The sequence below is a fragment of the Lipophrys pholis genome (genome assembly GCF_963383615.2).
Source record: "Lipophrys pholis genome assembly, chromosome: 4".
NCBI lineage: Eukaryota > Metazoa > Chordata > Actinopteri > Blenniiformes > Blenniidae > Lipophrys > Lipophrys pholis.
This window is the reverse complement of record NC_137637.1, coordinates 562,514-587,511: the sequence shown is the minus strand read 5'-3', so window position 1 is coordinate 587,511 and position 24,998 is coordinate 562,514. Positions and strand designations below refer to the sequence as shown.

Sequence of the window (24,998 nt, the reverse complement as noted above, 5' to 3'; positions counted from 1 at the left end):
ACGTATGTTTTCAAACATTTCAAGCTGCAGTTCCTCTCTGGCTTCATATCTTCACCTTTATTTCTACACATCATGATAGATCGCCTTTCCAAGCAACTTCCTCCTGGTGTGTGTGTGTGTGTGTGTGTGTGTGTGTGTGTGTGTGTGTGTGTGTGTGTGTGTGTGTGTGTGTGTGTGTGTGTACTTCCTGTCAACCTTAGCGTTGACGTCACCTTCGGGAGGATGTTGAGAGGACGGAGGCAGGAATCGGTTCATCGTGACGTAGTAATCAGTTAAAAAGCTTCATGTCCATAACGGTGACTCACCGCGCTGTCCAGGGGGTCCTGGCTGTCCTCCCCGCCCATGTTGAGGGTAGACATTGAGGTAGTGTCGTCGCTCTCCGCCCCCTCCTGGACCGCCAGCTCCTGGTTTCTCCTCTTCCCCTTCTTCTTCTTCTCCAGCGGCGCGGCGCCAGGATCTCTGTGAACAGAGGAGTTCTGATGAGTGATCAGCGCACACCTGCAGCCGCGGCGCCGCTCACCTGCAGCGCCGCTCACCTGCAGTGCCGCTCACCTGCAGCGCCGCTCACCTGCAGCGCCGCACACCTGCAGCCGCGGCGCCGCTCACCTGCAGCGCCGCTCACCTGCAGTGCCGCTCACCTGCAGCGCCGCACACCTGCAGCGCCGCACACCTGCAGCCGCGGCGCCGCACACCTGCAGCGCCGCACACCTGCAGCCGCGGCGCCACTCACCTGCAGCGCCGCTCACCTGCAGCCGCGGCGCCACTCACCTGCAGCCCCCCCCTCCCTTTTTTCTTTTACCAAATCAGCAGCTGGAGAATCTGCCACACACACACTCCTGTTTATTAAAAGTGTCATCAAACGGGTTAAAACAAGCTTGTGGGCTGGTTTTGTGTGTTCCTCTATTGGCCGGCCTCCTGACGTGAACACGCCTTCACCTGGAGCTCAGGTAACTCAGGACAAGATGGAGAATCATAACGTTACGTCTGACTTTGTATCGCTGTCGTACGATAAAATGATGAAAAAGTATTCAACGTCTTGGAAAAGAGATCGTTTACATCCGTCTTTTACGAAAGCTTCGGTGTCTGGGGGTTAGCAGGCACCAAAGCGTTTCCACTCAACACATTGTGTGACCAGCAGGGGGCGCCACAGCAAAACACGTCATACCTAAACATCATCAGCCTGAATCTTTTTTTTTACTTTCACCGCGGCAGCAGAGTCTATTTTCTCTGCTCACTAGTGTTCAGTCCTTGTCTGTTTCCATGGTTGTTAGAGTGAGCTCTTCTGATCCGACCAACAAAAAAGTAGAACTTTCTTTTTGTTGTTTTTAACTTTTTGATTTAGTTTCTTTTTAACCAAGAAATGAGTAAAGAAAGAAGAGCAAGGTTCTGACAGGGTGTCAGGTGGGTCACCTGATGAAGACCGACACGTCGTCACACTGCAGACGAAACACATCAGCAAAGTAAAAAACACAAAGAAAGACAACTTAAGATCCAAGACAAACAAATCCCAGTCCGGACTGAGACACACAGATAAAGACTCCCCACAGGCACAATGACAGGAAATAATGATAATAATAATAATAACAACAGTGCGATCAGTCTGTCAGAGTTCAGCCAGGAGACACTGTAGAACTGAAAGAAGTGATTCCTTGTCTGTCCCAGTGAGCAGCAGTTTGTCTCCTGCTGGCAGAGAAAAGACAAAGCTGCAGATTAAGACGGAATTAAAGCTGCACCACATGAGGGGTTTCTAATCTTCTTGTGACGGGAGTGAACAAAACGCTGTGTGAAAACTGGAGGACGTGACCCTGAGTGGCTGCAGTTCACAGCTTCTCTTATTTTAACCCCGACTCCTCCTCTCCGTCGCTCTTCCTCCTCTTTTACACAATCACTTCCTCCCGTCTGACGCCCGTCTGTTACCTCCCTCCGTGTTTCATCGTTTCCTTGGATCAGTTTCTCATTTCTCCTCCGACTCCTCGGAATCACACTTCATTTCTTCTCTGCTCCTTTTAATCAGAAAACTATTCGGGCCTGAGACGTGTTGGACTATTCATCCGTCACAACGCCACTCCGCTCCGTTCTCTCTTCACACAAATCATCTGGACATGCTCCTTCAAACTGCACTTGTTCCCCCTGGTCTGCTCCTTAACCTCCATCTGAGTCCCTCCACCCAGTGTCGGACCCGACTGCAGAACTAATTCATGATGTTTACATCTTCTGTTAACTTTTAGAACGTTAAAGGTTCATTAATCAGTTTACCTTGGAAACATGGAAACGCTCGCAAGCGCAATGACAAAGACGCTGAAAACAACAGTTTTCATGTTGGGCCACAAGGTGGTGCTGTTGTTTGTTTATTTTAAAGAAACCACATGCAGCAGAGGTGACTGTCAAAATAAAACCACAAAGATGGATTGTTATTAAGGTGACTGTCAAAATAAAAGTACCAATTCCAGGAGAATATGGACTGGGAGTCATGACACCACTTTGTTCTGATTGTCTCTACTGAGCATGTGCAGAACTACTAGTTACTGTGGTGACCAGGAGAAGCAGGACACTTGTGATTTCCCTCGTTTCCATGGAGACGGAGTCGGAGTGTTTTCAAACAGTTTCAGGTGCTCCAAGCTGCATTGCCTCGTAAATGGAACGAAAACACAACAAAAGTTTCCCATTCTCAGTGGAAAAGGTTGAATAAAAGGGTTCTGAGTCCCGTCCTCAAGAGCCACAATCATCTTTTTCTCCCCGACGTTCGTAGTTTTCTGTCATCCAGATGTTTTCAAACATCTGTGTCCAGGCGACAACATGAACACTACTCATCATGTAGTACATCTGCCAGGCATGGAGACATGGAGCATGAAAAAAATCTTTGTATTGGACAAATCCAGCATGTGTCCTTATTAAACTAAATATCACCCGCGGCTTCTGCAGCGCCACCTAGAGCAGGTAGTCCGCCATTGTTGTTGGAGTTCAGTGATATCAACGAGAGGGAGGCGGGGTTAAAGGTCGAGAGGCGGGGCCATGATAATGTTTTCACATTTCTCCACCCTGGAACCCTTTTTTTTTTTTTTTAAACAGTTTTGAGGTTCCTATAATGGCGTGTCGTGTGGACGACTGGATAAAAAGGATGGTTAAATGTAGCGGCGTTGTTGTGTGGGCGGGGCCTCAATGACCACGCTGCCCCCTAGGGGCCGCTCAGGTGAATCCAGGAAGAGCTGGAGACAGAGAAGGTGCTTCACTGCCGCCTCATGCGAGCAGTAAAGAAGATGGATCGTTGGATATTGGTGCTCACTGTCTATCAAACCAGAGAAGCCGTCGCCACAAAACAGACAATAACTTCATCCATGAAACGGCTTGTTAAGCTGAAGAGGAGGAGGAGAGCTGAGTGACGACGGCTTCATGAGAAAGAAAGACTGTTCCTCACCCGGAGGATCAGACCTGACGAAGAGGAGCCGGAGAAACAAACCCAGACAGAAAGATCACAGAGCAGTCCAGAGGAGGAGTGGAACTCTACAGGAAGCTTTCATTGACGTTACCGATCCAAGAGACAAAGGGTGAGTCGTTTTAAAACAAAGTTTAGTTCGGTGACTGTTCTTTACTTCAAACGTCATGTTTGGTGAAAACCGTTGAGATTATCGTGGTTTTCAGTCGGCGAGACCAAAGGCTGAATGTTTATGTTGAGTTAGTGAAAGAACAATAATAAAATGATGAATTAGCAGCCGGACAGTTAAATCTGCTGCTGCACGCATATTGATTTTAATCAATGCCTTTAATCTGCTTCTTAAAAGAACATCCAGATTATAGAGCACCCTCCTCCTCTAACATCCAGATTATAGAGCACCCTCCTCCTCTAACATCCAGATTATAGAGCATCGTCCTCCTCTAACATCCAGATTATAGAGCATCGTCCTCATCTAACATCAGATTATAGAGCATCTTCCTCCTCTAACATCAGATTATAGAGTGTCTTCCTCCTCTAACATCAGATTATAGAGCACCCTCTTCCTCTAACATCAGATTATAGAGCACCCTCCTCCTCTAACATCCAGATTATAGTGTCTCCCCCCTCTAACATCAGATTATAGAGCATCTTCCTCCTCTAACATCAGATTATACAGCATCTTCCTAGATAGTAAAGAAACTCAACTACTTATAAATACTTCAATAAATGGCGATACTCATGAGGAATACTGGTTCAAATGTGCATTAATAAAACACATCGATCAGACGGCTGCATTCCAACACAATCAGGAGGAAAACATTCCAGATCATCGACTCTAATTGACGACTGAATATTTCAAGAAGCCCCAAACTGCAGCGTCCAGTTGCTAAGACCAGAACTGGTTCTATGTCGTCCAGCTCCTCGGAGGATGGGCGCTCTGGAGTCTCACCTGGGCTTGCGGCCCCTCTGTTTGGGCGCCGAGGGGGCCGGCGTCCTGCTGTTGGCCTGGCTGTGGTTCTTGCCGTGGCCCTGAGCGGCGTGGTGCGGCGGCTGCACCTTGACGTGGTGTCCGTGGGCGTGGCCAGGAGGAGGCGCTGCAGGGACAAACATGGAGGCAGTCAGAGCCGGCTCCTCTCCAAACAACAACACACAATGTGAAATCTGATCCATCCCTCCATCCATCCCTCCGTCCATCCCTCCATCCATCCCCCCATCCATCCCTCCATCCATCCCCCCATCCATCCCTCCGTCCATCCCTCCGTCCATCCCCCATCCACCCCTCCATCCATCCCTCCCTCCATCCCCCATCCATCCATCGCTCCCTCCATCCATCCCACCATCCATCCATCGCTCCCTCCATCCATCCCACCATCCATCCATCCCACCATCCATAGTCAAAATGCCACACAAGTCCTCGAATTTCAATTAATTTTCTAATGACTTCAATATTTAAAAAAAAAAAAAAGGTTGAGTTTTTAGTTGTAGTATTTTTATCATTACTATGTGCAGCTGAAGCTGAAAATCACAAAACTTCTGAACAACCAAACTATTGACGATCATGATGAAGTCACATAATTAGAAATTAATCAATATAAGGTGATTAGAAATGTCATATCACATAATTACTGAGACACATGATGGATTTATTACTTCATATCCTACTTTTATATTCACATGCAGGCTACTTCTGTACTTTTCTCTGTACTTTCGATGTGTGTATAATAGTTTGCATGTATTCTGTGCCAATTAGTCATATATTATCTTACAATATATTATTTTATATTTCACACATCTTGTCAATATATGATGGTATACTGTAGACATTAAACACACACACACACACACACACACACACACACACACACACACAATATCCCCTTTATCACACAATACTATATTATGTACATATTCTGATATTTCTGTACATGTACAACATGTAGTAACACCACACAGACGTCGTGATGCTGCCATTAAAGATGGCGTCCTGGTTGTTATCCAACTTTCCTCAGAGAGATTATAAAACTCCCACAATGCAACAGCGACAGGAGAAGTTCTTTGGGACATTTCATTGTATTTTACACCAGAAAGTTTCATTGAAATTTGCTTGAAGTTGAGATTTTTTGAAAACACCAACATTTTCATCACGTCTTCTCGGCACCACAACAAAGAGCAATTTTAAATTTAAAGGTTATTATCAAACTATTTTACCGGTATAATAATAAAACAGTGTTTTCTCCCTAAACAACACACACAAACACAATGAAGAACATTTCTGACTTATTAAAAGTGCCATTTGTAAATAAATATAACAAATGTTATAATGAAATGTAATTTAGTAAAAATGTAAAAAGCTGATTTATTAAAGTTTTGACCAGAATGATCAATTTAAAGCATTTCGTCCATTAACGCCCGATCTTAGATTCGGAGCACACGCTCGCTCTGCTCGGTACAAAATTAATCCAACAATCACTTTGTTGTCACGGCGACATGCCTGAACAGGTTTCAGAGGAGTTCAGGAATAGGACAGTCGTAATCTGGGCAAAAACAATTTACTGCAAACACGAGAGGAGACGAGACGAAATGTAGAACAACACAAAGGTCCCGTCTGCTCAGCCGGCGAAACGACACAACTTCACTATGTCACAGATTTAAAAGACGGCAGACACTTCACTTGGTTGGAGGTCGGGAATAAATCTCCCACAGATTATTCAAGATTATTGGCTGCGAGACTTCTTTTTTCCAAATTTCTTTTAATTTGAAAAGCAGGACATCACAACTTCATTGCTTCTTTTTTCACAACAAAGATACTATATGTATAAAATAAAAGCAGCAGTGTGGTCAAGTCCTTTTCTCTCTTGCCTTTGCAGTAGTTTAACATCAGTCACTAGTTTATGAAGACACTAGAACAACCAAACAACGGGAGCTTAACATTTGTTCTAGCTTCATTCTAGAATGCAGATAAAGAGATTTGATTACACTTCCAGGTGGGATCAATTCAAGTCTGAGCGTTCAGGATCCACACCCTCAGTCCATTTAGTCCAAATGTGGTGAAACTTTTCCCGTTGCCCCCCGAGGGAGAAAGACAGCTTTTCCATAACGTTCACCTCCTGTATGGTGTCGATCCATTCCTCTTTGGTGGTGGTTCTACTTTCAACCACTTCCTCCTGATGGTTTTTAGGGACCGAGCAGAAAGGCCAGGACTCTATTGTATTTCCTAGGTTTCTTCTTCTTTGACTCCTGACGCGGCTTTGAGCCCAAATCCGACCCACTGAACACGCTCAGATGTTGGTCACATTTGGAACGCTCATCAAGACTGACGAAGAAATTAGGGAAATGTAAAAAAGAACCCCCAGAGTCCCAAATTGTCTCTCTAGCGCCACCTAGAAACAGCCACCACGGCCCGTAGGAATGTCGTATGACGATCAAACCAAAACTCAATGGTTCTAAAAATCACACACTGGTACCCCAGACCTAAATCAAACAGGAGGTCTGCAATTTGCCTTTCAAAATAAGATTTCTCACCCAAAAAGGCCCTCACATAAACACTATTTCCTCTTAGGGTGAATATTGTATCGGCTTCAAAACACAATTCAATGACAGAGGAGACGCTTCTGCTCAAAACTTCTGTACAACTTTTTGACTCGTCCAGCGGTTTGGTTTTTATCAGCTGTCAAAGCTCCGAATGCTGAATCCTGCCGCCTCCCTCCTCTCTACAGTGGAACCTCTGATGAGCAGACCCTTGTTTATTAAAACCACATTACAAATCTTAGAAAATGATGTTACGCTACGAGCTAGGCTATATTCACATTATATCAATATTCAAATTGGCCAGAGGCCATGATGGTCTCAGAGGCCATGATGGTCCCAGAGGCCATGATGGTCCCAGAGGCCATGATGGTCCAGAGGCCATGATGGTCCCAGAGGCCATGATGGTCCCAGAGGCCATGATGGTCCAGAGGCCATGATGGTCCCAGAGGCCATGATGGTCCAGAGGCCATGATGGTGCCAGAGGCCATGATGGTCTCAGAGGCCATGATGGTCTCAGAGGCCATGATGGTGCCAGAGGCCATGATGGTCTCAGAGGCCATGATGGTCGAGAGGCCATGATGGTCCCAGAGGCCATGATGGTCCCAGAGGCCATGATGGTCCCGACCCTGATGGGCCAGAGGCCAGAGTGCGAGGTCCCGATCAAGGCTGCTTGCAGCTTTATTTTACTTGTTGCCAGTAGTACAGCAAGTAGTTCTTTGTCATTGCTGTCCCAGTTTTCCTGTATTATGTCGCCCATATAAACTGTTTCACACTGAAGAGGATGTTTCCACCAAATACATTATTTAAATGGTCATGAATCTGTTTCCAATCATTTCTGAAGACCTGGTAATCCCAGAATACATGATAGTGTTTAGCTTCATTATTCCCACAAAGTCTCCAACAACCGTCACTGGAACCTGGTTTGGAAAGTTTTTTCTGAGATGGTGTAACAATCAACCTCATTATATTTTTCCAGTAGAACTCTGACTATGAGTTAGACCAGTGGAGGTCCATTGTAGTCAACTCTCATCTGAGATCACCACATTTCTCTCTCTTTACCATTTTCTCTTGATATACTCTGTGTTGTCTTGTTTAGATCGATGGATGCCCTCAGACAGATCAGATACTATTTTGTTGCGCCTCACATTCTTTAATAGAGATAAAAATACCTGTAAAAATCTAGATTCCCATTCCCCCAAAGCCTCTTTAAGGTTTTGGTTGAAGTAACGTCTGACCTGCAGGTACCGATAGAACTCTTCTGGGCCCAAGCCATGTTTAGCTTTTAAGGTTTCAAAACTCTGCTATGCCCCCTAGTGGACAAAAGAATAGTAGTCAGTTAAACCTTTTGAAATCCATTTTTTGACTCTATTGTCATGGGTATTTGGCATAAAGTGGGAGTCATAGGCGCACCACCTCAAGATTTCTAATGTATCTCCCAGTCCACAGGTTTGAACAATTTGCTGCCAGGATGTCAGGAGAGCCTCCAACATGAAATTGTCTAAAACCCTCATTCCTCCCTGTAGTTTATTGTCTGGTAGCAGTACCAAGATCGGTACTCCTTTTACCCTTGTCTTCTACTTCCCTCCAACCCGCTGTGTATGTCAGTGAACAAAGACAAACCACAGGCCTAATCTGGGCTGCGTAATAATATTCTTGTAGACAGGGGAGACCCCCCCCCCCCCCCCCACACACACACACACACACACACACACACACACACACACACACACACACACACACACACACACACACACACACACACACACACACACACACACACACACACACACACACACACACACACACACACACACACACACACACACACACACACACACACACTTTTCTTTACTTAGTTGTAAAGTTTTGTACTTAATCCTTGCAATATGTGTTTTGAAATCAACCGGTCCCATTCTACAAATTGTTTATCGTCTTTAATTGACATCTGGACTATTAAAATTGAAAGAGGTAAAGCGTTGGTGGGAGAATGTTCATTCTGACACATCTGAGTCCCATTTCCATTTATCTAAATCCCTAATCTGATCTGGAGGGTCATCGCTGAATGGTAATACCTGTTTTATTGACATTAATGTTGTAGCCTGAAAGCGTTCCATGTTCTTTGAGCATATCCATCACTTCTGGTAACGGCTGTGTTGGTTGTGTCAGACTAATCAACACATGGTCTGTGAAAAGGGACAGTTTCTGTTCCCCAGATTTCCTCATTACCTCTTTGACCTCTGACCTCTGTCTGACCCGTTGACTGAGAGGTTCTAAGAACAGTTCGAAGAGGAGTGGAGATGCACAACGTCCCTGCCTCGTTCCTCTTTCCAGAATGAAAGTATGACTAAGATCTCCATTCATTTTGATCCTGGCAGTTGGTTTATTATAGAGGGCTGCAATTGTTTCATTGTGTGGAACCTAAAATCTGAATCACACTGAATCGAATGCTTTTTCTGGGTCCAAACTTAAGGTAAGGTAAGGTTGTTTAATCTCTCTGATCAGCTGCAGTGTTTTCCTGATGTCATCCTGGCTCTGCTGAGTCTGATGAAGCCGGTCTGCTCTTCATCTCTTCATCTGGTAAAACTGATTCTCCTCTTTTTAAGCTTGTGGAGGTGAACAGTTTAGAAACGGTGTTTAGGACACTCATGGGTCGATAATTCCCACATTCCAATTTGTCCTTCCCCTCCTTAGGAATGATGGAAATAATGGCCTCCCTCCATGAGGAGGTTCTCTTTCTTTTAGAACCCAGTTAAATGTTTTAATAGTGTTGGAACCAATAGATCCTGCACTGTCTTGTACCATTCTGAGGTGAAACCATCTGACCCCGGGGTCTGACCCCCTTTCACTTTACCAACAGCCGACTGTAGTTCTTCTTTGGTTATTTCAGAAATGAGTTTTTCATTTTGTTGGTTTGTGACTTCCGGCAGGTCTAGTGAGGAGAAGAAGGCATCAATGTGTTCCCAGTCATTCAGCAGTGGTTGGGAGTAAAGACGTGTAGAATCATTTTCAAAACATTGTTGGATTTTCTCTGGACTAGTTTCTATTTCTCTTGATGCAGGGTGTCTTATTTTGTGAATAGTCCTATCTGCTTGCTGCTTTCTTAACATGTAGGATAAGAGCTTCAGTGATTTACTCCCCAGAACATACATTTCTAAGACTGACTGTACGACCAGAAGTCAGTAATCTGTCAGAATAACAACAATTGTTTTCTGCTAAAGTCACCAGTGAGCGACGCAGCGATCGATCAGAGTTCTCCTCACATCGTGGCTTTAGGCAGCGAGTCGTCCAGCCGTCATTTGGACGACAATTTTCCGGAAAATACGGCAGAAAAATATGTGTATGATGTCCATCACTACTTGTCACTGTCTAATTTTGCCTGAATTCATCTTTTTTAGCAGAAATACAGCGAATTATTGTCTCGTGTACACCATGCACAACTGACTTCCTGTTTGTTTTACACCCAGTAACGAGCAACGTGGTTGGTCAGTTGATACCATGTGGTCTATACGTTTTGAAAGGCGGCCTCTGATTGGTTCGTATTTGTCCGACTCATCCTGATGCCTTCAAATGCTGAAGCAGAGAGGAGGAATTTCCTTTCCAAGATGTTGAGGAATTCTATCTGCAGAATCCACAGCTGGTGTTAATTCTATGGACCTATGATCTAATTTTTCACTTCCGAAATAAAATGAGAAAAGGAAATCTGTTCCTCTTAAGAAGCAAAAAGGAATTAAGCTTTATCTCATTTAATACTTGTACTCAGTAGTACTCGTATCAGAATCGATATCAGCAAGTAGCTAAAGGTTAGTACTCGTACTTTAAAAAAGTGGTATCGATGCACCCCAGTTAGGAATTCTTTCAAAATGTAAGAACTGCATTCAAACTTGTAAAAACTCGTGAAAGGGCCTGTGTGTGTTGGAAGTGAAGGTTTGTCTGCAGGTACAGAGACTCTGAGGATTCTACCATTAAACACTTTCTCTCAATAGTGGTGGTAAAAAATATTCACCTGTTTTGTAATATTATTGGAATTTTACATTCAGAATGGACTAAAATTATTAAAAAAAAAATTTTTATGTAAACCCGTGGGATGTGATTATTACAGTAATCTGATTACTCTGAGCTGGCCACAGAGACGGAGAGTTCTGCGTACCTTGATTGGGGGGAGCTGGAGGCAGGACCTGGACCTTGGGTTTCCTCCCTCGTTTCCCAGGAACCTTGACAGGCGGCTGTGCTGGGTGATGAGCGGCGGCGTGGCCGGACGGCCTGCCGCCATGTTTCAGCTCCGCCTGGGTCGCCCTCTTTCCCTCCTTCCTCTTGGTCCGTCGCTCCTTCCTGTCCTTGCCCTCCTTGGGCTCCTTGGGCTCCTTGCTCCTCCTCAGAGTGACGGCCGCCACCGCCTGCTGCTGCTGCTTCTCCTCCCTGCGTTTCTTTGGTTTGCTGCTCTCCTTCTCCTTCTCCTCCGCCGCTCCCCCCCTCTCCCATTCTCTCTTGTCCTTTTTCTTCCGTTTCTTCTTCACCCGGCCGCCGCCTCCCCCCTCGTCCTCCTCGCTGATGGACGCCGGGGGCCGGGAGGCTCCCCCAGAGTGCCTGGCGGCGTGGACCGTGGCGGCGGTGCAGTGATTGGACGCCGCCGTGCTGCCCACCGGGGTGAGGAGGCGGAGCTGGTCATTGGTGCCCACGACCAGGTGCCCCCGAGGGATTGTGGGAACGGCGGTTTGTGCGTTGCTGTTTTGGTCGGAGGCGGAGGAAGAGGCTGCTGCAGCGGAGGCCGGGGGTGGAGTGTGCTTTAGGAGGCCAGTGAACATCTGGAAAACACAGAAATCAACCGTCAATCAAACTGCGAGATGAAATTCATCTTCATCTCAAACATAGTCTGTTATATCTGTTTTTAAGTCCTCCGTCAGCCTCACAGTCCAAACGGCTCAACCACACGTCCTTCAACGTCCCACCAAGAGTATTTCACCGTCTGCAGTACAGCGAGGTGGAGGAGCCTCAACGTTTCCACTGAATCCTTTCCTGTTAAACTGGTTTTCTAATGGATATCAGATCCCATTTCTATTTGTTAATCATTGATAACTGATGCACATCCAGTGATCCCAGCAGTGGTTTGGCCTGATCGGAGCCTCTGGCTGGGTTATGGTCCACGGGCCTCATGTTTGATACTCCTGGATTAAAGTTGTTTAAAACACTTTGACCCTAAATGGTGCACAATGACTATTCTCTGGGATTCGTTAAAGTCTGCTGAATCAGCACCGGAACCGTCCACTGCGTCGCGTCATTCTGCTTTTGCAGAACAGCGTCCGTCTCCACACGACTACAGAACGTCCCGTCACACTGCGACCCGGAGCGTCTGCTCACGCCACAAATTTACAACCGGAGGAGGAGCGGCGCCGTCTGCATGCAGTTCGAGGATCCTCCTGGACGGCCGCCGCCGCCGCAACGACTCGAGAATCAATTTCCAGAATGAGATTATTCAGCTCACACCTTCCAACAAAGGTATGAACGCTGGTGTGAGCTTAATGAATCCTCTTCACAACCAATAGTAATGATCCCTGCAGGGAAATACTCTCTGCAGGTCAGGTCATCTGGAACGGAAAAAAACTACCTCAAAATGGATTTTTGATGTTGGAATAATCTCACAACTCAAACCCCCTCCGAGCAAAACTCTGCGGTCCTAGTGGCCAAAGACGATATTACCACCTCAGGAAAGAGACAGACAATAGAGTCTGTGGAAACATGCAGCTCGTTTCATGGAACTGGCTTCAATCTTCAATCTTCTTAACCGGATAGTGTGACGTCCACGTCAATGTGAAATCTATTCTGATGTGGAAATACAACAGTCGTGATCGAGTCGTAGCCGTCTGTGGAGAACCTTGGATTGGTACCCCTCCCCCGCCTTCGGGACGCTCCCCCTCCCCCTCCCCCCCCAGCAGAAGTCCAAGAAATCAACAATCACAGAATCAGAGAGAATATCGACAGTCTGAACTGATCGATGCTCAATGTCCCTCTATCTCCCATCTGAAGGTCACATCCAGGGAGGTGTGTGTGTGTGTGTGTGTGTGTGTGTGTGTGTGTGTGTGTGTGTGTGTGTGTGTGTGTGTGTGTGTGTGTGTGTGTGTGTGTGTGTGTGTGTGTGTGTGTGTCTTCAAGGCGACTCAATCGACTCCAGGTTGAGTCACACTGTGTTTACGTCACATTCGAGGCTAATTTGTCCACGACTCCACCATCCGACTGATCATTCATCCACATTGTTTTTCTATTGATCATCGTTTGCTTCAGAAGTCGTGGAAACAAGAACCATGAAACGACGAGCTGCTAATGATTGAGGTGAAAGTTTAAAGGCTCATATTATGTAAAATCCACTTCCTAAAGGTTCTCCAGCAGTACTACTCGTCCCCATACCTGGACTGACGTCCCAGAAGTGAAGACAGTCTGTCCTCTCTCTCCCTGGCTTGTTTCAGGTTTTAAAAAGTGTGTTGCTCCAAGCAGCCAATCAGAAATCAAACCCTATATAGTGTCATCGGGGGTTTAGCCAATCCCAATCAAGGTAGGCCCTCCCTTTGACTCCTCCCACAAGTAGCTGGAGAATATGAGAACTTTAAGACGCCGTCTGCACGGGAATGTTTCACGTGAAATGTTGCGTTTTCGTTTCAGAAAAGTTTCAGTTAAGTTACACAATAAAAGTTCTGAAAAAAATGTCAGCTTCCATGGGAACGGCAGAAACAGTGAAAACAATGTAGTTCTCATGTTGAGCCACATGTTAGTGCTGTTGTTAGTTTTAGTACTGAAAACACACACACACACACACACACACACACACACACACACACACACACACACACACACACACACACACACACACACACACACACACACACACACACACACACACACACACACACACACACACACACACACACACACACACACACACACACAGCAGAGAACAATGAGCTCTAAACACTGGGAGAACGTTCTAGTGGACAGACCACCAAGTTGGATCGTTATTATGGTGACTGTCAAAATAAAACCACCAAGTTGGATTGTTATTACGGTAACTGTCAAAATAAAAATACCAAGTTGGATTGTTAATAAAGTGACTGTCAAAATAAAAGCACAGATTCCAGGAGAATATAGACTGGGAGTCATGATACCACAGAGGAACCTGTTCTGATCGTCTCTACTGAGCATGTGCAGAACTATAGTTACTACCAACGTGGTGACCAGGACAGGGAGCAGCGTTTATTTACCCCGTTTCCATGGAGACAGAGTTAGACCCTTTTCAAAAAGTTGTGTTTTCAGTGGCTCTGAGCCTCGTTGTCATGTGAACTGACTCTCAAAACGTTTTCACTTGTAAACAGGGCCTGAGATGCACGAAGCTGCAGTTCATCCTCGTTCCAGGACTACAAATTGTCGTCAGTCTCACCAGTTTCGACCCTAAAAATGGACTAACGTCTTGTGAGTTTTATTAATCGAGCCGACTGTGGCCCGAGAGTCTGTGCTGCTCCACAGCTGAAGTCACAGTAAAGCTTCATAAATCAGAAAAGAGATTCACTTGGATTAAAGGTCGAATCTTTACATGCTCGAGGAAAACAGGTTGTTTTGCCGACTGAGTGCTTCTTTAATGCAACATGACTGCATCCTCCCATGTGGATTCTACTTTTTTTAAACGATGGAGACACAAATGAAAGAGGTGTTTAATTTCATTTTCTTAGTTGTACCAGACTTCTTGTGAACTGAACTTTAAAGGAATCAGCCTGTAGATTTCATCCACTGCTCCACTTCAGTTAATATCCAACTCTACATCCAGTGCAGTGTAAACATGCTGCTCATTGGAATTAATTAACCAGGATTACCTTGAAATTCACTGAGTCAAAGCCTTTAAAGTTTGACTCATAAGAGGATTATAGCAGAAAATGCTTCTAAAGCACATAAAGTTAATAATTACATTTAGCTGAAAAAGGAATGATCCTATCTAGAATACTTTTAAATAGAAAACAACCACTGTGTGTGACCTGCTTAAAACCAACTCACTGATGTAGACAGCAACATGAAGGCATCATGTGATTCCTTGCAGGTAATTAAGTGAAATGAGTAGAAAGTGTTTTATTAAAGTGGTTTACAACAACGTCTGACCTGAACGGAGCAGAATCTGGAAAAACTGTCAGGTGACTAATAAATATCCACCAAAGCTTTGCATTTAATGCGATTTCTACAAAAATCCATAATCTGAAACTTGGAAAACATTCTAATATTCGTCGTTACCACAGTGACTCCCTCCAGAGTAATTTTCCATTAAGGCCTTGCAGACTGGATAAACTACTGCATTTATTACTGATTCAGCACTTTTAGAATCACTATGTTTTATAGAGGTAAATATAAACCCACACGGCGTCCCGACATGTTAAAAGGGATGATTGTGTTTTACATTTTAGAGAAATTAAAAACACGTTGTTGTCACGTTGAGCAAAGCGGCCTCGTGACAAGGTTGTAGGTTCAAGTCCGGTCTGGAACGGCTTTTCTCCAGAAAGCATATAGTTTCTTTCCACACTCCAGGTATTATATTGTAAACATTGAAAGATGATTTATGATGAAACATTTTGATTGTGTACAGTGCATGGAATGTCATTGTGAATTCTTCATCATATAAAGGAAGAAAATCTAAACCAGTTCTTTATCAAACACTGAACATTAGTGGGTAAAACTGAAGGAACTCAAACCAGCCAGTGAACTAGAAAATATACAGATATATAGATTTATGTTTAGATCACAACACACTTCAGAAATTGCAAAATTATCTAACTTGGAAGAGATTAAACAAATAATTATAAGACAGAATGAATATTGTCACAGCTGCATTTTACAGACGTGGCAAAAACACCAACTTTTAAACATGCTTCATCTTAGTCAAAGTATAATTTTTGGTTAAATACTCGAATTTTAAGTTATTCACGATATACGACAATCTCGTTCAAAGCTGTTGGGATCCAAAAGAGCAAAACCGTTCTCCTGCAATTTATCTAGCTGCTTCTAATTGAAAGTTTTCCTATTAAGTCCACAGCTGTCATTACTGTTACTGCGTAGTTTATCATTCGAGGTTGAAAACTCGTTCTTTCTGCATTTTTTGTTTCAGAAGAACTTGTGGTTCACACAGCGACGCTGCACCTCTGCAGCCGTTTCCAAACAGTTCAGCGGCGCCGAGCACCGTCGTCGTGGAAACAGAACCCGAAACACAACAAAAGTTTTCCGTTTTAACTTGAAATGTTTAACATGTGAAACAGCCGGCAGTCTGTGTCGAGCACTGGAACGAGAATGGAGCTTAAAAAAAGTGTTTTAATAGAATATAAAGCAGTTTTACCCTCCATGTAAAACTGAAACGGAATAATCATGCTGGGACGCGGCCTCCCCCCGACCTCCAGACTGTTCTAGAAGCACTGGTCCTAAAGAGAATTATATCAGAGAACAATTTGTGCTGCAGCTTTAATTATTCAATACACACCAAATGCATGAATTACCAAAGGCGTGCTGCTTGTTGAATATAAACCCTGTACATAAGCAAAGCGCCAATGGATGTGTGGACTCGCGGGTTACCTTGAGATGCATAAACAGGCCTGGATCTTCAGCTGCCAGTGTTTAATATACCTACAGTCGTGTGAGCGGCGCCGCCCGCCGTCTGGTGCACTGCTGCTCCGGAGCCCCGTCCATCTGGGACGTGAGAGACGGCGCTTCGCCCGTATGCTTCCCCAACCAATGTCACCATCGCAAGCTGCGGCACATTTCTGCTTCTGGCAGCGGAGACGATTGTGTTCTGAAGCCATGCCAATGCACGCTCATTACCGTGATGATGTGGTGTTCTGCATCAGATCGGCTGAGTCCTCAATGTGGGTGACGGGAATGCAGGTCTGTGACAAACGACTTCCTGAAGGCTTTAAATGTCCACGACGCAGCGACATGTACGCCGATTTAGACTGATCCCCTGGTCGTCATGGCATCATGGGAGGCAGCAGGTGAACACCGATGTCAGGATGTAGAAAAATGAGGAAGCTTTAAGACTTGAGCAGCTCCAAGGGCCGAATCCATCAGTATCAAGCTAAAGTGCTCAAATCAAAGAAAAAGTCGATTCCCTGATCAAATATGCAGAATTTTCCAGTAAGAGAAGTTGATTAAGTAAAACTTACAGTAAAGTATTTTATACTGTAGGCACTCCCAGTCCATCTTAAACGACCATATTATATCTTAAGTACGAAGCTTTTCGCAGTGAGGATGCTTCCGTTTCAAATCCATTCGCACCTCAACTTGTCAACAGCAGAGTTAAGAGGGAGGTTTGTCTTTCTGAACGAAAACGTTCTCAAGTTTTGGGGGTCTGTTTATATGACGAAGGTACCTGGAGCCACTGAAAACACAACTTTCTGAAAACGCTACGGCTCCGTCTCCATGGAAACGGAGGGAAAAACACCACTTTTCTGAAACGCTGCTGCTGCTCCTGGTCTCCACGTTGGTAGTAACTAGTAGTTCTGCACATGCTCAGTAGAGACAATCACAACAATGTTTCCTCCTTGGTTCCAGTCCATAGTCTCCTGGGACTAGGTACTTTTATTTTGATAGTCACAATAATAACAATCCAACTTGGTGGTCTGTCCACTACAAAGCTCTCCTAGTGATAATGTTTAGAGCTCATGTTCTCTGCTGTGTGTGTGTGTGTGTGTGTGTGTGTGTGTGTGTGTGTGTGTGTGTGTGTGTGTGTGTGTGTGTGTGTGTGTGTGTGTGTGTGTGTGTGTGTGTGTGTGTGTGTGTGTGTGTGTGTGTGTGTGTGTGTGTTTTCAGAACTAAAACTAACAACAGCACCACCTAGTGGCCTGGCATGCAAACTGTCGTTTTCAAAGTTTCTACCGTCTCCATATAAACGGAAACCTTTGCTGAAACTGAAAATCAAAAATGATTCATGTTCTCTTCCAACGTTGTGTAAACAGGGTCTGATATTGGAACATGAGGATTTGAATGTTTTGGCCCACGACTCAAGTCAACAGCAGAAGTTATTTCTCCACAGAGGAGGACAGTTTTGGGTTGTTTACTTGTAGGCCGGCCAGAGAGCCGCTGCTCAAACATTCCCTTTGTGGAGAGCACCACCAACAGGTGACTGAGTGTCAGAAGTGTCAAGCAAAGCAAAGGTAGAAGGTGGTCTGCTTTGAGGAATGAGGTGTGACTTGACATCCATGGTCGGATGCATTTGCTTCGCTGACAACAAGAAGCCAATAGCTCGGGGAATCATGATGAGAAAAAAGACAAGCCTACAGATGCAGTGTGGTATCACGGGCAATGCTCTGTGAGAAAACCTTGGTCTCGCCACTGATGTGGATATTAATTTCACACAAACGACGTCCTTCAGCATCGTTGGAGGCCATGGACACATTTTATAGCAGCTGTGTTCCCTGGTAGGAGTGGCCTCCCTCAGTCATTTTACCAAACAAGTATTCTTCATGTGATTTGAAGAATCACACAAGTTTAAAATGCGTGTTTGGATCGTAATCCAGTCAAGCATCTGTAGGATGTGCAGGATAAAAAACCAATCCATGGCGCCCATACCTTGAAAACCACCGGCCTGTCAGGTGGTCATAATGATATGGCTGATTGTTGTGTGTGACGCTGGCTGTCTGAGAAATCAGTGCACGGTTCCTATGACAGCGAAGCAGAGGGTGAGATAAAGCCTCTAAACCTGGCCGCGGCCCTTCTGATGCTCGAGGCTGCATTTAGAAAGAAACACACACACACACACACACACACACACACACACACACACACACACACACACACACAGTAGGGACTTGGACCGCCTGACTGACGTCTGCACATGCATGCGTGTTACATACAAATCTCTCAGCCGCATGTTATTTCTGTCTGCACAGTGTGTGTGTGTGTGTGTGTGTGTGTGTGTGTGTGTGTGTGTGTGTGTGTGTGTGTGTGTGTGTGTGTGTGTGTGTGTGTGTTCGTCAAAGACGTTTTGTTTTTAAACGCAGTACAGAACAACCTTATGCTGTGATGCTAATGCGCCGGTAGACTCGTGCGTCTCACTCAGGTATGAGGGATCATCTCAATGAAACACACACACACACACACACACACACACACACACACACACACACACACACACACACACACACACACACACACACACACACACACACACACACACACACACACACACACACACACACACACACACACACACACACACACACACACACACACACACACACACACACACACACACACACACACAGTGGCCTCGTCGTTGGCTGGTTCGAGGGAGAAGGATGGGGGGGGTATCAGGGCCGTTGCCATGGAAACTAGCTCTCCGTGCAAAAGCTGCTGGGACTGGGGAGGTGGACGTAAACACGTGGTCACCATGGTAACCCTTCCGTTGCTGCTCATAGTGTCTGACACAGGCACGTTCGTCAGAAGCTTCACCTGCTTCTTTGTGTTTGTGTATCAGCAGCCGGAGATCAGAGATCGATGGACGGACCAAACTTCATCAATACACACCTCATACAGGTTAGAACCATTCAAAGATGATCAACAGGCTGGTAATGACACAAAAACTGAAGAGAATCTACTGGAAACACAGAATACATCCAAAGAATGAAAACAGACCAGGTAGAGAAAAACAGTCAATAAATTCACTGATCAAGAAAAAAGAGGCTAAATTAAATATTCTAACAGACTGATGATAAGCTTTTACATCTGTCGCTGTTAAAACTTTCAATAGTTAATTATGTGTCAGAGCTTCCGTTAAGTTTGTAAAACAAAGAAAAAACTAATGCCGACCCCGGATGAATATATAAAACTATATTCTGGTCACTGAACATTAAGGAAAAGTATTTCTGCTTCATGCCAACTTCCCGTTTCAGCTCTGGGAAACGGCCAATAACAAGCTGCAACGCTCCAAGACTCATCCTCATGAGCTGCGGTTTAACATTAATCCTATTAAAGCTGTGCCATGTAAACACTCCTATCTGATCAGATTGGCCCCGTCCAGTCAAGGATCGTAACGGATCGCTGCCCTCCATGGAAACACAGTGAAGCTGCTGGTCTTAATCTAAACCTGTCAAAGTTATGACAAGACCAAGATGAGCCGATACGAAGAAAACAAAGGTTGATTATTTATGTTGGAAAATTTCCCATTTATAATAAATAATAATATGAAATGATATGATTAGAAACTCCTCTTATGAGTGTGTATTTGAGATGATTCTTCACGAGTCCTTTAACACTGATCGTACTGGAGCGCAGCGGCTCCTTCCCTCTGTGACCTGCTTTTATTTGGGGCTGATAAATAATAGAAAGGAAATATTTAAAGATTAGAGAACTAAATGTAAAATTGTGAACACCACCATCATGAGCGTTCAGGCCACATCATTCAAACTGAGTGAGACGACGGAGGACAAGAACGTATCTGGGCCACGCCGAGCAGAATGAGTAACACAACCAAGCCGCTGCTCGCCAACTAGGCCACATTAGCATGACGCCCAAACCTTCAGCCGACACAAAGAGCCGCCGTCGCCGCCCCCGCCGCCGCCGCCAGGGAACGGGATTCTTCACTTCCATCCACCGGGCGGCACCGGCTCAGGTCAGAGGTCAGCAGAGGACTGCTCGTACCTGTTCACACCTCAACAATACGTCTGTTAATGAGCAACGCACTCACGACGACGACGGTTTGAATTATGAGCTCTTGTCAGCCGCCGTAGCCACCGTGACCACCGTGATCACCGTGACCACCGTGACCACCTCAACTCTCCACAGACGCCCTCTGACCAGCATCTGGAAACGTCCGCTCAGCCTCCCACGGCCGCCATCAAGCTCAAAGAATCAACATACAGAGGAGCAGCGCCACTCGTGTTTCCATCCATACATCTGGGATTTCATTCGTTCATGATGCAGCTGCAAGGAAAAGAGTGAAAACCTCTGTGAAGAAGAAGAAGAAGAAGAGGTGGATGACCTGTGAGGACAACCATCCTACATCCTCATAGCCCCTCCTTTCTAAAGTATTTTATCGGTTGTTTTCTGACTGTGATTCTGAGGAGGACGATTGGTCAGCCACGGAGCACAGCAGCTCTGAGTTACGTGATGCTCCTGAACGCATCACCAGGACCTCAGCTCCTGTAGTTGAGACTGAACCACATAAAGCAGCACATGATGGCCACGATAGCGAGACGAGGTCAGGAAGACAGAAATGCAGAGGCGCTCAACACAGCGCAGCTACAGGCGGAAGAAGAGTCTGGTGGCATGAAGCTCGTTAACCCATAAAAATCCAGGAGTTAGCCACGTTGGTGTTTAAGTCGCGGGGGTCAAAGCCTGTGAAAGAAGTAGCGGCTTATAGTCTGGACATTACGGTAATCTGTCCTATTGTTGTCATTGTCATGTTAAAGAATCTCCAAACCACAGACATGCTCATGCTGCTCATGTTGCCGATACATGGCGTAATGCTTGGAATACTTGCGGGGGGGTATCTGGGGATCTTTTCTGAGTACTCTGTGTAGTATTGGACCAAATACTGATGCTGGTTACATCCCTAATTTTTCACCTTGAGACCATTTCTTCCAGCCCCCTTTTCAAACATGTAATGCACATATTGTAAAATTAAAGTGTGTCAAGTGATCTCTGGATTACTCATTTGGATGAGTGTCTTTTCGTTTATATTCATTGTTTGTTATTCTTTTATATTTTTTACACATGTACGATAAATAAATATAAATATACATATATATCTACAATAAATAAATAAACAAACAAACAAACAACATCCTTCCACTCATGCATCTTTAACATTTTTTTTAAATTAGGGGACGATCCAGAGACACTCACATTCACAGCAGGAGGAAAGCTGCAGCCACCAAGTCACTGGAATTCCATGTTTTTAGACTTTCCAGGCAGAAAACCTACAAATACGCAGGGAAAACATGCAAACTCCAGGCTGTGGTGATAACTCCTCTACCATGGGTCAATTCACCTTCTTCTTTATCACACCAGGACTCAAGGTTTTTGATCACGAACAATCCCCTGCTCACCTCCAGGTTCACAAACACGCCGGCACACACAGGCTAAAATTAGCCGCTACGCTAACTCAGGCTCAGAAATGACCCGAGCTGCCGCCATCCATCTCCACAACAGAGCAACTGCAGCGCACACACACACACACACACACACACACACACACACACACACACACACACACACACACACACACACACACACACACACACACACACACACACACACACACACACACACACACACACACACACACACACACACACACACACACACACACACACACACACACACACACACACACACACCGTGGCATCACGTCATGGTTGACTGAGCTTACATGACTGACTACACACACACTCACACACTTTCTCCTGCACTCCCACACTGACACTCCACGGCTCAGTGTGCTTACATGACTGACTACACACACAAACATGACACACAACAGACTATTTTAGACACACACACACACACACACACACACACACACACACACACACACACACACACACCTTGACGGTTTCAACGTACTTACATGGATGACTACATGAATCAAAAACACACTCGTCCACACAGAAACATTCACTAACAGACAAGACATTGTCTTTCCACAAACACGTCTCTCGCTGACACAGACCCAACAACACACACACACACACAAACACACACACACCCTCCAGTGACGTGCTGCAGTGTAGCGAGCTCCGCCAGTCCAGTGAAGCCAAACACAGCTGAGGGAGGCTGCCTGCATTCACACTGCCTATGAATCAATCACACACACACACACACACACACACACACACACACACACACACACACACACACACACACACACACACACACACACACACACACACACACACACACACACACACACACACACACACACACACACACACACACACACACACACACACACACACACACACACACACACACACACACACACACACACACACACACACACACACACACACACACACAGAGCCAGGAATATAGACCATGAGCACTGCAGTCTCATCGATGCAGCCGCTTCCTTTCATGGCAACAAGCAGAGTTTGAGGATGAGGCAGATGCTGGGCTGGACGCCCCCGGCCTTTAGCGGAGGACCAGCAGGAGGACAAAGGTCTCAGATCCATGTTATCCATTGATAAAGCGGATCGGCACCGTGGTGGCTGAGCCGTCTGTTGCAGGTCTCCATGATTCAACATTAGGAAGCAGGGTGGATGAGGCGTCAGTCACATGACTCTCTGAAGGTCTCAGGAAAGAGACTGGATGATAAAACCTAAAACGTCCTCATAGGCGTATCGGTGAGATTCCAGCCGGAGCCTCAGTGAAACACCACCGACCCACTTCCACAGAAAGGGTCAGGGTGGAAGACAGTCGGAGGAGATATTCATGGAAATCACCAGGGATGCACCGATACCACAAGCACTAACCTTTTGCTACTTGCTGGTACCGAGTACCAATATGAGTACTCATTAAATGCCATAAAGCCGACTTCAGACAGAAATGATTGCCTGCGTTGCCTCGAGGCCACCTCCATAGAGCTACACACACCTCCACCAGCCTTACAGTCTGCAGTACAGTGTGTAGCGTCTATCGTCACACTATCTCATACCTCCTCTTGGTATTTTGGTAGAACACAATTTACTGTCAGTCTTACTTTTATCATTGTCATTCAAAATAAAGAATGTCTAAAGACATCGCTCGGCGACGTTGACGGATGACGTCACGTAATATTCGCCAGGTTGTATCGGGGAGTACGACTACTCCCTGCAGTATTGGACCTGAAACCAGTGTAGTATAGAATATAGACCCGCTGGAAAAAGTGCATATTATAAACGTTCTTGACTAGGAAGGTGATCTTAATGCAATGGATCATTCCAAACACGTGTGATATAAACATATTTAGAAACATTTTATTGTATTAATATGACCTGTTCTTATACCCTACATAAAATGTGGATTATATAATCTAAGTCCATCTCTTATGATATAGATTCTGTACCCATTGTATTTAATGAATATTGTAGTACCTGGCTCCTTTTCTATGGCATCTGGATTGTGCCACCTCTCTCTGCACTATCAGGCGAGCACTTCGAACCCGTTGTCACTCTTTAATAGTTTATCTGTAATAAAACTGTTTTTCACTACCTATTGTATTTTGTTTTCTATGTACATATTTACTTATGTGGTTAAAATGTATTAACATTTCAGTGCAAATATTAGAGGGGCGTCCATTTCTAAACTTACACCGGTATCGGTGCTTCCCTAGAAATGAACCAGAAGAGCCACTGGACTTCTACACCTGCTTCATCCAGGTGAGAGAAAGACTGAAGCCAGTTCCAGCTCGGGACTGGGAGGTCCAATACATCCAGGCAATCTCTCACCATCACACGACACATGACCAGGACAAGAACATCGTCTTCTTAAACTACTGGACTGAGTCCTTTTTGGACAAAAACGTCTTGTGATTGGAGAGAAACGTGGGTTGTTTTATTGAACATCAATTAAAACACAATGTCATTGAAATATCAATTAGTCAGTGTCTGGTTCTGTTGATTCAAATGAGTTCGGCCATAAACCACAAACAAATGCCAGGTTTGAACCAACATAATGATACGCTGGCCTTTTTTCTATTTTGTATTTTTTTAAATATCAATTTACAGGTGTAATTTTGAGCAGTTTGGGGTTCAACACCCAAATAGAGCCAATGGAAGAACCGCGGCCGTAGTACCGAGTTCTTCTGCACATGCTCAGTAGAGCCAATCAGAACAAAGTTTCCTCCATCATGTCATCACTCCCAGCCCATAATCTCCTGGACTTAGTACTTTTATTTTGACAGTCATGCTAACTACACCATTTTCGGAGTTTGTTGTTTACGTGTAGAATTTTATGAACGTTGCTGTGTGAACACGAAACACAAAAACGATGTTTTCCACTTGAAACGTTAGGGCGTAAACGGAGCCTGAAGCCCACAGATGTATTA

The 24,998-nt window shown here is 45.1% G+C and overlaps 1 protein-coding gene across 1 annotated transcript in view; it reads right to left on the bottom strand.

Moving 5' to 3' along the window:
- The window catches only part of chd6 (chromodomain helicase DNA binding protein 6), a 102,825-nt gene that overhangs the window by 41,936 nt on the left and 35,891 nt on the right, over positions 1-24,998 (bottom strand). The window contains 3 exon segments of the mRNA XM_080461297.1: positions 306-459; positions 4,383-4,527; positions 11,109-11,763. Coding sequence (XP_080317423.1) covers positions 306-459; positions 4,383-4,527; positions 11,109-11,763 — 954 coding nt within the window.